The 16,700-nt window shown below is 39.5% G+C and overlaps 1 protein-coding gene across 5 annotated transcripts in view; it reads left to right on the top strand.

Moving 5' to 3' along the window:
- Nucleotides 1–16,700, top strand: part of LOC144043355 (rho GTPase-activating protein 12-like) — a 39,385-nt gene that overhangs the window by 9,217 nt on the left and 13,468 nt on the right. For 2 of the 5 annotated variants that reach the window (XM_077556897.1, XM_077556898.1), the window contains exons 3-6: nucleotides 13,172–13,435; nucleotides 14,738–14,944; nucleotides 15,078–15,158; nucleotides 16,492–16,620. In XM_077556897.1, the coding sequence (XP_077413023.1) occupies nucleotides 13,172–13,435; nucleotides 14,738–14,944; nucleotides 15,078–15,158; nucleotides 16,492–16,620 (681 nt within the window). The remainder of the gene's footprint in view (nucleotides 1–13,171; nucleotides 13,436–14,737; nucleotides 14,945–15,077; nucleotides 15,159–16,491; nucleotides 16,621–16,700) is intronic. The other 3 variants (XM_077556899.1, XM_077556900.1, XM_077556901.1) reach the window with 2 other exon arrangements.

Raw genomic sequence — 16,700 nt, 5'->3', positions numbered from 1 at the left:
TATTTTTGGGAGACTTCCATAGTTAAAAATGCTGCCCTTATGCAGACGTGCATGCTTACATTGAAAACATGGAGGAGCTACTTTACTAATGCACAGTCACTGTTGACAACTTAGCAACTTTTCTGACTTGTCGAGCAACTATTATTCAAAAAAGTGACTCGTGACTTTAATTCCCAGTTAGAATAGACAACTTGAATGGAATCATTTTCATATTGTTTTGCCAGTTTGTCAATCTTGAGGTGATATCATGCTGCACGGCTCCCGCTGAGTGAGAAAATGAGTGAGCTTAATTACATGACAGTTCAGGTGTTCAATAGTTATTAGAACTTGTTAAAAGTCACAGATGATAGACCAGTAATATTGATTTGTGAAAAAAATCAAAAAATTCTCTTAGTTTTAGATGCTTGTTCAACTCATTTAAAAAAAGAAGAAGCTGAATTTAGCAAGCTAAACATTAGCTTATTGTTGCCAATGAATCCTCCTGGCCATCACACAGAAGTACGCGAGGGACTCTGTGCCGTCCTGTGATGCTTAAAGTGATTCCGGCTAAAGTGCTAGGGCGCTAGCCTCGCTACATTACATAAGAGCTGGCCGTGTGGCTCCATAATTTGTGTGGACAGCTGGCTGCTGAGCCGAGCTACGCCTCTAAGACAGAGCATGGCTGGCGCAATGTACACAAAATACATCACAGTGTTTGCTTTTTGTTATTTTGACATTTCAATGTAGCTGGTTTCGACTTTGTAATTAGCGTGAGCGAGCAAACAGTGACAGTTCAGTGACAGTTCATTGAATACATGTTTTTGTGGAAAAGCAGAAATGCTGTTTCCTGTCACGCTACATCATCTAAGCGTCATTTGATACGACAGTAACCCCGAATGTTGACATATTGAGCAGCTGTGGGTGCACTCCGCTGGCATGTCCGAATGCGCTAGTTTTGAAGCGCTACACTACATACATCAATGCAATAATGCATATAACTGCAATGTGACTTTGAACATTGCTTTAACAATTAGCATGATGCTCAAATAATTTATATAGCATTTCTTGCCATTGGTCCACTTTTGCACGGCCCGTATGTACTCCCTTACATAAAACTGTGCAGTGTCATTTGTCACCTTCTACAAGAAAGACCAGTTTTTCTTTGAACTTTGTACCCCAGCAAAAACATTCTTGCTGCATAATCATTAACTCTGTGATGGGAAAGCATAACGTATTGCCCATACACGCATTTTTATTCTCATTACTTAAGAATTATCATTTATATCTTTAGTACCCACACTGTTTGTGAGTTTGTAATTTTGTTTTTGGGCAGATTTTCACTGCTGTAAAGAAGAACCTGACCGCTGTTCATTTTCAAAGTTGAAAAACTTCAACTTAATAATTCTTTGTTAAATTGCTCAATCATAATTACATTAATTTAGCAAATTTTACATTTCTCGATAATTCAATTACAAACTTTACAGGAACTGCTTCTAAAATGTTCCTTAGTGAGACATACAGCCCCTGACAAAAGTCTTGTCGCTTGGGTACAAGTTGACTTTAAATGCCCCTGAAATATATTTCTAATCAATATTTTTTTACAAGAAATGGCTAAATTCAATCCCAACAGCTTTTGAAATAATATCTTGGTGCAAAACGAAACTGCTGAAAAGCATTCTAACATTTACAGCTTGGTAAAGCTCACTGAGTCACTTTTTGCAAAGACAAAAGTCTTGTCGCCTTGTCAAACGATGCGCCCAATCCTTGATTCCAGCCTCACCTGTTGACCAATCAATTAGTGGGTGTGTATAAAAAGAACCCCAGCACACCAGACCTTCACATCAACTGCAACTTGACCACGGACACCATGCCTAAAATTCACCCTGACACCAAAGCGTTGATTATCAAGAGGCTGAAGACCAGATCCACTGCTGAGGTGGCTGACACCTTCAATGTGTCTCAGCGTCAAGTACAAAGGATAAGAAAAAGATTTGAAGAGTCTGGAGATGTTTTTGACAAGCCCAGGTCTGGCAGACCCCACAAGACAACTGCTCGGGAGGACCGTTTGTTGGCTCGAAAATCCAAGGCCAGCCCCTTTTCCACTGCAGCAGAGCTCCACCAGGCCTGGTCACCTCAAGTCCCCGTGTCAACCAGAACAGTTAGTAGAATTCTGTCTCGAAATGGCCCAATCAGTGCCCAGAAACCAGCACTAAACAAAAGGCAATTAAAAAAAGGTGTGGCATTTGCCAAGGCCCACAGCCTGCTGGAAAAGTGGCAGAAGGTGGATTTCTCTGATGAATCTTCGGTTGAATTACATCACAGCCACCGCAAATATTGCAGAAGACCTACTGGAGCCCGCATGGATCCGAGATACACCCAGAAAACAGTTAAGTTTGGTGGCGGAAAAATCATGGTCTGGGGTTCCATCCAGTATGGGGGCGTGCGAGAGATTTGCAGGGTGGAAGGCAATATCAATAGACTAAAATATCAAGACGTATTGGCTACCTCTTACATTCCCAACCATAAAAGGGGTCAAATTTTGCAGCAGGATGGCGCTCCATCGCATACTTCCATCTCTACATCAAAGTTCCTCAAGGCGAAGAAGATCAAGGTGCTCCAAGACTGGCCAGACATGAACATCATTGAGCATGTCTGGGGTAGAATGAAAGAGGAAGCATGGAAGAGCAAACCAAAGAATCTTGATGAACTGTGGGAGGCATGTAAGACTGCTTTCTTTGCTATTCCTGATGACTTCATCAATACATTGTATGAATCATTGCCGAACCGCATGGATGCAGTCCTTCAAGCTCATGGAAGTCATACAATATATTAGATATGGATCTCACAGCACCACTACTTGATTCTCTGATGTTATGTAACTTTTTTTTGTATTTGAAGTCAATTATTTGTTCCATTTTCACATGACTTTTTGTAGGCGACAAAACTTTTGTCTTGCCAAAATCTGACCTTTCTGTGTTCATTAAATGATCAAAATTTCTTCAGTGAAGCAAATTTATTTTTGTATATTAAACATAATTTGGGAGGGTTTTAGCTTTTATATGAGCCATTTCCAAAACCAATGGGTTAATTAAAAGTCAGTTTATAAGCTGGTGTTTCTACAAAATGGACAAGCGACAAGACTTTTGTCAGGGACTGTATTATCTCGTACTTCCTTGTAAAACTAGCAAAGCATAGCTTTCTCATAATTAGACCTTTTCTTATGTGGTTACAAGCCTGTTTCAATCATTCCATTCCAGTTTAGACATGGAAATTATTCTACCTGATGACTCACTGTACACTTTTAACTGCCACGTTGGTCCACATTATTACCACCATGTTGCACCGTGATTGGGAACATGGGGACTGGTCGTTCTTTTGTCTTGTTGGACTGGTTTGATCCCGGCAGGTTTTGTGTGTGGTTGTCTGAGGAAACCAAAGCCTTCAAGACCAGAAAGACCAGTTCCTGTCCTATGAATGAACTGATGGTATTCCCAATCGGAAAAAACATATAGCACTACCCAAATCCCCCCCAAATGTGTGTGTTTGGATATTCAATTTCAAATAATACATAGACTATTATTATTTAGTTGTTTTACTTATTTTAAGTTTATCTCAGCAATGTTTCCTGAATTATTCCATTTACGGGGAAAAATTAAAGATGGCAAATATGTATGACAGCATTGATGTGTCCTCATATGGCAACAAATTGCTAAGTTGTAAGAATGAGGTCACCTGAAAGGAGTCAAACCGGTTATTACTTTCCACGTTTACGCAGGAAAACGTGTTTCCGATACATCCACAAAGGGTGTAGCAGGAATTTTTAGATTTGAGGGTTTTCTCCTTTATTTGTGTGTGTATGTTTTTTTTTATTATTATCAAAGACTCACTGTTTGGCTTGGAAGTTTGTCACTGCTATGGCCAAGTAGTGATGAGTTCAATTTTTTCAAAATAGAGATTGATATGAACACATTGCGCAACAATCAGTCATACTTTAATGTGGTTGTCAGGAAAATGTTTTTTATTTCAAGATGGCGTATGATATGCTGCTTGCTGTTTTGCCCCTTTAGGTCGCTTTGGACTAGTCGATTGATGTGTAGCTTAGTTGTTCTGTGATGTCATTGACATTAAATAATATTTTAACGTTCCAATAGTGCATGTACTGCTTTCTGCTATGCTTTGCTAACGTAAAAACAAAACAATGGACTGTTCGCTTTCTGGATAGTGATACTTTTGCATTTCTCCTGAAAGTTATATTTTTTGTAGTCAAGAGAGTGCATGATATGCTACTTGCTAATATGTCTGATTAAAATTGTAAAGCTTTAAAAACAAAACAAAACTGGATCATGTTATAGTTTGATGTCACTGTCGTGTCACAGTTTTCAAATTTCATCTGGACAGTGCATGGTATGCTACCTTTTGCTAAGCAAACATTGGAATTGTCGTCATTTAGCTTAACTTACTCAAATGTCATTTTTATGGAAGTGACATGCTTTAGTCAAGACACTACGTGATATGCTGCATGATATGCATGATTCAATGTTATTTACATTATTATAATTTTATGATTATTTCCACCACCCATAGAAGAATATAGTGCAAGTCTTCTTTGGAGCTATTTATTTATTAGAAAAACTTCAATCTTTATGTTTTCTTCCATGCAACATGCCATGCACTGTCTTGACTATATTGGTTCATAGTCACTAATTTAACATTCTTAAAAGTAAAAATAAGCCAAATAAGAGCTCCTGAATGTCTCACAAAAACAAAACAACAAAATCCCCTCCATCCAAAGGGGAGGCCCGCAGTGTCTCGACTAAACAATATTACTTTTACTCCTTGACAATGAATCAAGAAAGTCTGTCCTCATGTCAACAAATCCAATGTTTTTATATTTGCGCCTTCCTGGATTCAGCGAGGCATAGCAGCAAGCGGCATATCATGCACTATCATGGCTAAACATGTCTACTAGTCCTATGTCTTTTTTTGTCTTCCCGAGTTCAGTGAGAAACAGCATACTATGCACTGTTATGACAAACAAACCAAATTTCCATGACATTTAAGTGCAACTACCACATATCTTAGCCCTTTTGAGGTCAGTGACGAACAGTAGCAAGTGGCACAAAATGCACTATCCACACGACGACCAGTTCAGTGACGAGCAACATTCTATGCACTGTCTTGACTACACAAGGACCATGTGACGTACTGCCTTGACTAATTTGCTAAAAAATGTAGTCTATATTGGTGGAGTTTGATGGCTGCACAGGCGAACATATTTTCACTACAAATGAATTGAGGTCAACGTCCTCAATACAGAGATCAAGTTCCTCATTTATGTATGAAATATCATTTAGATTCGATTTGTAAGCATTTTCTAATCGCTCACAGCCGCTCCGTAGCGCGGTTGACCTTGCACAGACACATTTGTGCACATTGTCAAGTGTAATTACACCACGAGCCGTCCTAATCACCTCGTCATTGTCATCAGCATGATAACTATGAACGCCTCTGCGCTAATCTGCAGTAAGCTGCCAAATATCATTCTTTCACTGCAAATCTCCTTAACTTTGTGCCTGAATTCAACTTTTTCTTCTGCTCAAATGGTTTCCTATGCATAGCAGGTGTTGTCGTGTTTTTTCTAATTACCTTTGTGTCGTGCCAGCCAGGGAAGGTGCATGCATGAATATTCATTCTGGATGGAGGACATTTTGTTGTTTGTTTTGTTAAGGGTATTAATCAGGAGCTTTTATTCGGTCCTCTGCACTTCCAAGAATGTTCAATTAGTTGACTATAAACCAGTCTAGTCACAACAGTGCATAACATGCTGCTTGCTGCGATGCCTCACTGAACTCAGGAGTGAGTTAAAGGAAGACGATGAACTGGTTGACGTGTTGTCGTATATTTGATGTCATTGAAACAAGATTCTTTCAGTCAAGACAATACATGTCAAATATACTGCCTGACACTACTGTATGTTACACTGAACTCGGGTGGGGGAGAAATTGATTGGACTGGTAACCAACCTGTGGATGAACATACGTTGTTGTCAATCTTGGTAATAACATTCATTAGACAAGAGTGCATGATATGCTGCTTGTTGCTAAGACTTTCTTAACTCAAAGAGAGGGAGAGAAAAAAGCATTGGACTGGTCGAGGTGTAAACGGATATTCCAAGATGTAAATTTCATTTTAAAAATTATTTAAAATAACATTTTGGTCCAGTGCATGATAACTCATTCAAACCCCCAAAAAACCTTATAAATATAAGTTTTTTTTTGTTTTTTTAAAAGGGTTTTTTTTTCATGATAGAGCATACGAAGGCTTTGATACAGCTTCTGACCTGAAGAGATCGCCTAAAGCAATGGTAGTTATTACAAAAACTTCCAGCAGGTGGCAGCAGAGTATAGGAGATCAGCCAGGGCCATGTTGCAACAAGCTCTTTTTCCCAGTGTTTTTAACAGGTTTGTGAATAATGATGAATCTTAGCTATATTCTAATGCTAATTGCTGCAAAACGCAAACAGATACAAATATACTTTTTTCCTGATGAAAGAAGACTCTAATCTTTCTTTTTAGACTCTAATCTTTCTTTTTGTAGGTTCCATTTTTTTATAGCAATAGAACAGAATATTCTGTGGACCTAAGTTGCAATATCAGTGAAAATCTAGTAAAACAGCCAATAGCGAAGGGGGTTGCTTCAGTGAAAATGGCTGGGCGTGATTAAAATAAGCTGCATGCTGCTCTGCCTCATTTATCTTGAGAAGATGAAAAACACATCAGGCTGGTCAGAATAGTGTATGATATGCTGCTTTTTCCTATCTTCCCATGAGCAAGGCATTCTGCAACCAGCTACTGTAGTAGAAGCACAACAGATCAAAATTTGAATGACTTGACTGACTTGCTTGGCTTTGAGGATTGTACTTGTTTGTGATTGGCTGCTGAGCAAAGGTTTACCCAATTGGCTTTATTCAGTGGTGTTTCTAAGGCTACGTTCACACTGCAGGGCGTGATGCCCAATTTTGATTTTTTGTTAAATCCGATCTTTTTATGTACTGTTCACATTACAAAAACAAATGCGACATCTAATGTAAACACAATGCGCCCGTGATGCGACTCGCATGCGCAAAGAGCACACGTCAAGTGACGTGCACCCAAAACTGTGTCACGTTCACGGAAGTAACCCGACTTGCAACGTTTTACCGCCAGCCAAGCCGCCGTGGCAAGCGACTTTTATCAGTGTCATATGCAAATTCAGCTGTGCCAACACACGCTACAGATTGGTGGACTAGTTTTGCGGACGTGTTAAGAGTTCGATTCATTTGTCTTGTCTGCATACATTATGCAAATTCAGCTGTGCGAACGCCCACGCTCCTGGTTGGTGGATTTTTTCACGCTCGCTCCTGGTTGGCTGCTGTTCTCGGCTTCCTCGTGCGTCGGTTTTGAATGTGCTGTGTTTACATAACAGCAACAGAAATCCGTCAGACTTATTTTTTCATCTCATGTCGCCAGAGTAGCGAAGTTGGAAGAGGTAATAGAAATGTTTGGGAGAACTGAGTGGACACTCCTTGACCTCCTCATTTTATTGGGAAGTCTACCGAAGATGACGTCGCGTCATCACCGTTAGTGATGAACCATCTGCAGGGCTGAATTTCTACTATCGCCACACATACTTAATGCTTCATGTTTCAAGTGTAATTAAATTACAGACAAATAAAAATGTAACACTGTTGCTCAAAACAGCTTTGTATATATTCACAGACGTGTCAGTAGTCTCCCTTCCAAGCACGCTCAGAGTGCATATCAGGCTTTTGATGAGGTATGAATCGGATGCGTGCGGATGAGCGTTCACAGTGCAGACGCATCGCATACATATCCGATTTATATCCACATACGAAAGAGGCCCAGGTTGGGTGTGGAAAAAATCGGAATTGTACCGTTCACACTGCATAATAAAATCAGACACTTGTGAAAAAATTAAATTGAGCTGCAGTGTGAACGCAGCCCAAGAGTGACTATTATACTCTGCGTGTCTAGGTTGTTACTTTATATAGCTTGCTATACCAAATCCTTTATAGTGGAGATGCCGCTAAGTCAATCACGTTGCATTATGTGTCTGCACCTGTCCAAATTCTACCCCCTTACAGGACTTACATAATCACACAAGCACACACACACACACCACATAACATTGTTAAACCACTACACTTTTTGGAATGTGTGTGCATACAGACAGCTCAAACACGACTCATCATGTCATGTTTTGAATGGATTTCAGCAAATGTCATAGCAGGAGAAGTGAGTCTCAGATGTTAAACTTCACAACCCTTCCCCAGCTTTCCACTTTCACACTAGTGCCCCTCCAGAGTGAAAAGCTACTGATGCAAAACCCGGTGTTGGAAGGGAGTCATGCCTGTGTGTGAGGGGATTCCACAGTGCAGGGATCAGGGTTTGAAATGTAACTCTCACAACAATTCGCTATAGCCTCGGTCCTACCTATTGATACTACCACAGAAGCCAGGAAACTGGTGGGTTGACTTGAACCTCATATTTGTGTTGGTTACTATTCGCACAAGACAACTACCCAGAAAAAGCGTCCCTTAACAGGAAGTGTGAAAGGAGCTAGACAAACCCAGTCCATCTGTTCCCAATCTGACAGTACCTGAGAATCCTAAAATTCACTGGTTGAGTTTGACTCTCTCATTACTTGACTAATCCCTGGCATGTTTGTACAAGTGTAAGCATGCGGCCACTGAGTGAAAAGTATGCGTGCGCAACTGCGCATGTTGTGTTTGCTCGGTACTCTAGTGTGGAATGCAGCCCAGCAGGTTTTTGCATGTCACAGACAAACCAGAAAGGAAATGGGGCAAAAAATGCGGAATCCCAACCCAACCTTCGGCACAGACTTGGGAGTGTGGGATTTGGTTGACGTTGTCTATCACGCGTAGTACAAAAATTATTAAAAAGCCATGGCGGATAATGAATTGAAAGTCTGCCATTTAGGTTTGCATTGGCAATGTTGTTTTAGCAATATCCGGTGCACCCTCAAACTTAAGCTTCCATCTATCCATTATCTGAGGGCTTAGCTGTGACGCGACGAGAAAGCACGGACACCCACACATAACATCAACAATATTAATTTTAACAGAATTTTAAGCAAATTTACAGAAAATGCTTAAAACGGACATGCGACGTATGCCCGTTACATCTGTTCTTATTTTGCGAATATTGAGAGGGGACTCTACCGCTGTAGGTGGCGGTATACACCATAGAAATGCGCTCCATCAGTAATTTAAAGAAGAAGACCAGGAAGCGACTGCGCCGTGCGATGATGTCGTATGAGTTATATTTTGTAATTCTTGATTAACCGTAGCGTTGTTTATATTTACAATTTTTTTTTTGTTTTAAGAGGCAAAAATAACAGCATAAATAAATAATGTTATGGGGTACTTACTATGGAAAATGGGGGGATACAATTCCACGATAGAGTGAATTCGCAATAAATGAACCACAAAGTAGCGAGGGACCACTCTATATTTTTTTTTAAATCTATCCCCCTTGAATCAATTTCACTTAGCACCATGAAATTTGGTAGGGATGTCTATCATAAGTAGACCAACAAAAATGTCTCAAGAAGCCATGCTGTAAAATGAACAGGAAGTACGACATTTTGGTTTAAAAGGGCCATATTTGGCTTCTTTTTTTTTTCTTCCTTTTCCAGGTCCTTCAGAAATTAATTTGTACAAGATTATTATTTTATATTTTAATTAAGTCCCCAAAGCCAAATTCATATTATAGGAAAATGAAATTTGGTCAACATGTCTATCATGAGCAAACCCACCAAAAAGTCTCTAGAACAAGTGCCTGAAAAGTAGATATTTACACTATCAAGATTTTTGGGGCTAGTTGCCGATCAGCGAGTTTTAAAAACAACATTAGATGACTTATCCGATAATATGTCTATTTAAATAACTTATTTACTGTATTTTTGATTATAATTATTTATATTTTTTATTTATGTATTTATTTTATTTAAAGGGGAACAGTCAAGTGTATATTAATGAACATTTACATAAGAATGCCAGATTACAGCCGTTGGCTAATTGTTATCTGTCGTCCCTAGGCAGGTTGTAACAGTTTAACTTGTGTAGTGTACTGTTTACTGAGCATCAAGAGACGTATTCTCAACCATTTGAGACAATGAAATTGAACAGCGGTGTTATACTGTACTGATGGATGTGAGACTTTGGCATATACTTAACTGTATGTATGCCTTTGAAGGCAGTGAGAGCGTTGTGAAGGAAGGTTATTAAATGAAGTCACAGTTGCATTATGCATGTCTGTTGTTTCCTAAAAATAATTGAAACAACTTTATAACTGTATAATTGTGAGCAAAGGGAATGAGCAGCCATTTAAGGTTATTTTTGCTGCTTTTCATAGTTCCTTCAAACACAACTTCACCATGGAGATTTTTGTACAATTGCTTCCAACTTTTAACCTGGTATTCTCGACAGATGGGTAATAAATTGTCCTCCAGTGACTTTCCCTTAAAGCGCCACTTTGTCATGGCGAGCGCTGAGGTCAGGTGAACATGTTGAGCATCCCGCCACGCCTCGTCCACACTTACTGACCTCTGTATTGATCAGCTGGTAGCGGCAGATGTCGGCCAGTAGCAGCTGCTGGCTAATGTACAAACGTCATTAGTGCCATCATGGAGGCCGCAGTGTCGCCATACACTTTTAATGAGGCCGTAAATTACATAACACTTTCTCTTTTACCCCTTTCGCACTGAATTGGTGCCAGTAGTGGTTGGGAACTTGAGCCAACTTTAGCAGCAGTTCTTTGATAAGTAATTATTCACTGCAAAAGCGCACCGCCCATTTCTACTCTATTCTCTGTGAGCGAGAGCCAATATTAGTATTGGTTCTGGGATTTCACAACAAAAATATCAATTTTGGTAACCCCTTTCCCTCTGCCACTGCTCAAAGTTAATACTGCTTACTTGATTTTCCACCACAGAAGCATCCACTTTCCCCTTTCACACTTGTACCCTTTCACACTAAGAGCCAAAATTAGCATCGATTCTTAGATTGTTTTTTTCCCCAATATGGAAGCACCCACCTTGTGCTCCTTATACACTGACACAAAGACAAAATTATCACAGGTTTTTTAATGTTTGACCACAAAAAAAATAAAAAATTAAATTAGCGTTGTGCATTCCCCTTTCATGCTGATCTGGTGCCAGCCATGGCTGGTTCAGCGCTAAAGTCCAAATTAGCAACAGTTCTTTGAAAATGGGTGCCATTATGTTATAAAGATCAAAATACTTCTATGTGCTCTGTCACACCAGATCAGCGGGAAAGGGGTATACAGGATGTTCAGAAGATTTCAAGAATTCAATGGAAACCCTAATGTGTATGCTTTTGGGGAGTTTCCTTACAACCTCAACAGCAGGATGCGGTCTCGCAGTAGCAGTCGAAATGCGATCCTGTCTTCCCCTGCTGTCTCAACAGTTGATTGACGGTCCAGACTTCCCGTTTGATGCGTGCCCCTGCATTAGTCTCGTGCTCGCTTGTCGGGTAGGAGTCAAGTAAGGGAAGATGGCGGTCATACGAATGAGGAGTAGTCGTCGTGCACTCTCTATGCACGAACAGGTAAACGATTTCAAATCATTGCACATTACAAAAAGGCCACGGGCCGCCACCGCTATTGATGACTCTGCACCCTCGGTCGCGATAGCGTGAAACGATACTGACGAGTCGCCCGCCAACCGTGCTGCGGGTCGGACACATTGACAAGTTGGATGGCTGCTCTCGTGGCTTGTCAGGGACTGTTTAAGCCTCAGCAACTTTTTCAAATGGACTTATCATGGTCACAGCGGTAAACAGCTCTGCAACACCACAGAAAATATCGAGACTTGTATGTTTATTTTTCACTTCTGTAAACAGAAAGTTATGCAATTTGATCCGTCGTCTATTCTGATACTTTATAGATGTGGCACTGGTTGACTTCAAGTTAACATTTTTCAATACAAATGTATTTTATTATTATTTATTTTGTTCAAATAGCTTTTTTTTGGGTGGGGGGGAATAAATGTTTTATGTGAAAAAAAAAAAGTAATCATTTGAATTTTATTAGAAACATTTAGAGGGAAATTAGAAACTTTGATTTTTTTAAATGTTTTCAATCGTCTTATCGAAATATTAGCACTCATTGTTTTAAATTAATTAAATGAATTTTTAAGAAAATATTTTTTAGTTTTTTTATTTAAAATTGTGAATAAATTAAAAACTTTTTTGATTTATTTTTAACTTAATATTTGGATTAGTTCTTTAGTTTCAATTGCTTTTAAAAGCATTTGTAAATTAAAAAATATGTACATATTTTTTTTAATTACTTTCTCTCAAACTAGTTTTAAATGAAGTTTGAATGAATAAAAAAAAATATGATTTATTTTTTATTTTTGGTGAAATCCATATACTTTTTAATACTCTGCTTTTTCATATTTTATTGTGCCCATTTAAAAAAATGAGAAAATATTTTGTTTTACATGTAAAAATACTTTATAAAATTTAATGTTATGTATGTATTTTTTAAATGACTTTTGTCACACACAAAAAACGGAATGAAGAAATCTAAATAGTAAATACATTTGTTTTGCAAAAGCAAAATAAAGTAAAACCACTCACCTGTTGAAGATGCTTTACGTCACAATACTGTCACCTAATGGTGATTTTTGTATGACTCTCAAATGAATCCTTGTGAAATTAAAATGAATTGCTGCCTGTTTGAACTTTTAGTGAGTTGATGCCTCACAAGATTTGCTCATGTGACGTTAAGCATAATGATGCAAGTTTTGAAAATTGTGCTTGAGGTCCACATTGGACCACTTTGGAGGTTCAGTTGCATGACAGTATGTTTTCAATTTCATGGCCGATGCGCGTTCCCGCCTCAGGATGCAGGCCTTTCTTGCAGTTTCGCTTCCTCATTCTACCTGATGCTGCTTCTTGCTGACTTCCTTCCTCTGTTCTCCTCTTTTCACCTCATGCAACATGTTCATATTTTCCTATATTCAAGCGCAATGTTCATGCAGTGTATAGTATTCCAATGTGATATGTTCATATTTTTCAAGTCGTACATCCATTGTCTTGATTGTGGCTCAAGGAAAATTCAAATATCCTTTCTTGTGATTTCAGAGCGTGTCGTCGTCGAGGCGCGGCCGACCGGACTCGCCCGTGTACAGCAACCTGCAGGAGCTGAAGATCACCCAGTCGGCGGCCCCCCCTCTCCCAGCTGGCACTCCCCTCCAGGTGCTGGGTGACTGGGAGTCGTACAAGGACTCGCATGGACGCCTTTTCTACTACAACCGCTGCAGCCACGAGAGGACCTGGAAGCCGCCTCGTGCCCGGGACACCAGCGGATCGCGTGGAGAGAACACCAGCACGGGAGAAAGCAACGAGGTAAGGAAAAACACCCGTTTCATGCAGAGATTGACAAAAATTTGGCTTTTATTTGCAATATCTAAAAATAGTATAGCAACACAGGGAAAAAAAACATCTCAAATGCATTTATTCTTACAGAGAAAGTGAGTGTCTGATGTTGAACTTTACACCGCTGTCCCTGCGTTTTAGAATACCTTTTACACACAGGCAGCTTATAGCCTCTCTTTCGACTCAGATACTACCTCCAAAGCAGAAGAATTGTCTGTTCCACTTGGTCCTCCTTGCCAATTATACAGAACAGTGACTCTCTGTTACATCCCTCGATCCTTTCCCTAACAGCATCTGTGCTGATTTCACGGAACAGCATCATGGGGATGAATGCTTTTAGGGGTATCGTGAAAGGGGCCAATAGGAGATAGTATGTGGTGTTACAACAGTGCCACAGTATTTTTATAAGAGAAACACTTTAGTGCTGTTAGTGCAAAGCTGGACTGAAAGTGTCAGAATGATCCTGGTAATAAACAGAAAAGCAGCAGCAGCTTGTAATGTACAAGATGAAATTAAATGAAAAGCACAGCAAATTTTGTTGTTGTCCATTTTGTCCACAAACACAACAACCTGCAATGACTGTGCCACAGTGCCCCCTACAGACCAAAAACGACATTGCAAACAGTTATTTCTTGTCTAAAATGTTGCTTTCTGACTCCGTTTACTGCACATCTGTTTTTTTTTTTTTTTTTTTTTGTTGCTGTTGCATTTGTAGGGAGCTCCACACATGCCATAAAATTTGTGTTGAACCCACAAAATAGCATTTGCTGTGGCCACAATTTAGTATTTTGTAGCCATGATGTAGTATTTCGTGGCCACAAATTACTATATTGTTTCCACATTTTAGTATTTTGTTGCCCCAAAATGTGTACATTATTGTTTTCATCTTTAAAAACACATTTTGCCACTTATTGTCAACTGAAAATGACATTACGCATGCTCAGTAAACAGGTAACAACCAATCATGTGTTTTAAAAGTATTAGTCTTACATGGAAAAATAATGATGGTATCAAATTGATTGTATGCAAAATATTTTACTGCGTGTACAATGGCTAAATTAGTCAAGTGTCCCTTTAAAATACAAATCATTTCATGTACACATGTACAAATGTACAATGTACACATTATCTACTATATCCCCCACCCTCAAATTCCCCTTATGTCATGTTTGTGGCTCTGTACATGTTTGCATTTCTGGTGTCTTCCTCCTCTATTGGTGAAAGGTGACTACTCCCCTCCCTTTTTTCTATCTTCTCTTTTTCCACGCTCAGAGCACTCCCCTGTCGCTCTCGCCATCTTTCTTCCCCCTCCTGTCTCTGTCAGTGGGCCGCCTGGGGCCCTTGTGCTCGGAGGACGCGTGCTTCAGCGCCTACTCCAGCTTGTCTGACAGCCAGTACGGCTCGCCGCCTCGCGGGTGGTCGGAAGGGATGGATGAGTACGGCCACACGTTGTATGTCAGCGACTATACTAACGAGAAGGTACCTTGACTCCTTCCACTGTCTTTGGGGCTTTGCTTGGCTCTTGGTGGACATTTGGCCTTCCTGCTGTGACAAACCAAAGCAAATATCATTTTGGTCTCTAATCATCCATTTTCTGTTTGTATACCAACAGTGGTTAAAACATGTGGATGAGCAGGGTCGGCCATATTACTACAGCGCAGATGGCTCCAGATCCGAATGGGAGCTGCCAAAGGTAAAGATTGGCCAGAAAAAAAAAACTGCAGGAAGCAAAATTGAACCCCTGAAGCCAGCATCCCTTTAGCAATCTAAATTTGATAGACGTGTTTTAAACCAAACATGAAATCGCAGCAAGCCATTTTGCCCATTTCGAGGTATCCTTCAAAAGCAAATTCCACCCACTGATTTTGTGTGTGGATGCAACATTACAAAATGCCAACCAAAAACATGTGACAGATGGACAACTGAATTATCAAAAAAAGGAATTTTTGTCATTGCCTGTGGGCGAAGCATGGCACCAAAATTTGCCATAAAACGTGGAACCATAGTAAGAACTCAGCTTTTTTTTTAAGCCCAGTTTCTCATGCCATCCTGGAATTTGGTAGGCATATCTACGGAATTATGAAGCAACCCACTATAAAGTCTCAGGTAGTCATGTCATAAAGTGAGCATGAAGTCTGCCACTTCAGTTTGAAGCAGCAATTACAAGGCCATGTTGTCATGTCAAGTGGCCACCACTAGACCTTTTTTTTTTTTTTTTAATTCTAAACCTAATTTTACTTTGCAACATAATCGGTAAATACATACGAGTCTGCTAATTAAAGAATCTCAAGAAGCCATGCTGTAAAACAAACGTGAAGTTTGCCATTTTGGTTGGAAGCCACTATGTAGCACCCTACAATGTAATCATTTCCTGAAAATGTAATAAAATGTTCACTTAACTCAATCAAAAGTTTCACCAATTGTGCAATTTTAAATAACCCTGACTGATATTGTCGTAACATTTTTACTGAAGTCGTTGAGGCAGAGCAGTTCTAATCGAGTGGGCGGAGCTTTCTATGATTAACTCTCTGGTTTAACACTAAACAAATCAACTCTAACCTCCATTTAAATCAGTGTTAAAAATACACTTTCAAACACCAAAATATTAACACTCCAGTTTTTGCTGCGATTGTATACAGTCTTACATTCTCAAAACACAAATTGTAGAACTTTGGACTATAATGAACAGATACATATATATTAAATTATCTGTCAAGTTTTAATGAGTTGAAAAAAATAAATGCCCACTTGGAAATGGAATAAATCTTCAATAATGTAATAAGGTATTACATTATCGAAATTGGTGAAATTGTTACATTATTGGGTTTTATTACATTTTGATAGTTAAGTGCACATTTGATTTCATTTTCAGGAAATTATTAAATTATAGGGTTCTAGCCACCAGTTGTTCTCATTTTTGGCTAATTCCAGGCTTCTGTCAAACAACGCAAGCTAAAAAACTGCTTTGAGGAAACGTGATCAGTTCGGACAAAGGGTGTACAATGACACATGCTCTATCCCTCTAGTACAACCATTTGCCGCCACAGCACCTCGCAGATCCCACCAAGACTCGCAGTCTGGACAGGAAACAGGTGGAGCCCATTGTCCTGACCAAGTGGAGACACAGCGCTTATGTCCAAGAACCCAACGAGAAGGTGCGTCGTGTAGAAAAGACCGCAAAATGCTTTTCCAATGATCCATAGATGACTGCCGAGTGAGCAATATGTCCCATTTG

Source organism: Vanacampus margaritifer, chromosome 2 (genome assembly GCF_051991255.1).
Source record: "Vanacampus margaritifer isolate UIUO_Vmar chromosome 2, RoL_Vmar_1.0, whole genome shotgun sequence".
NCBI classification, from domain to species: Eukaryota; Metazoa; Chordata; class Actinopteri; order Syngnathiformes; family Syngnathidae; genus Vanacampus; species Vanacampus margaritifer.
Note: the sequence above shows the minus strand (reverse complement) of the source record. Positions and strands in the feature narration are given on the sequence as shown.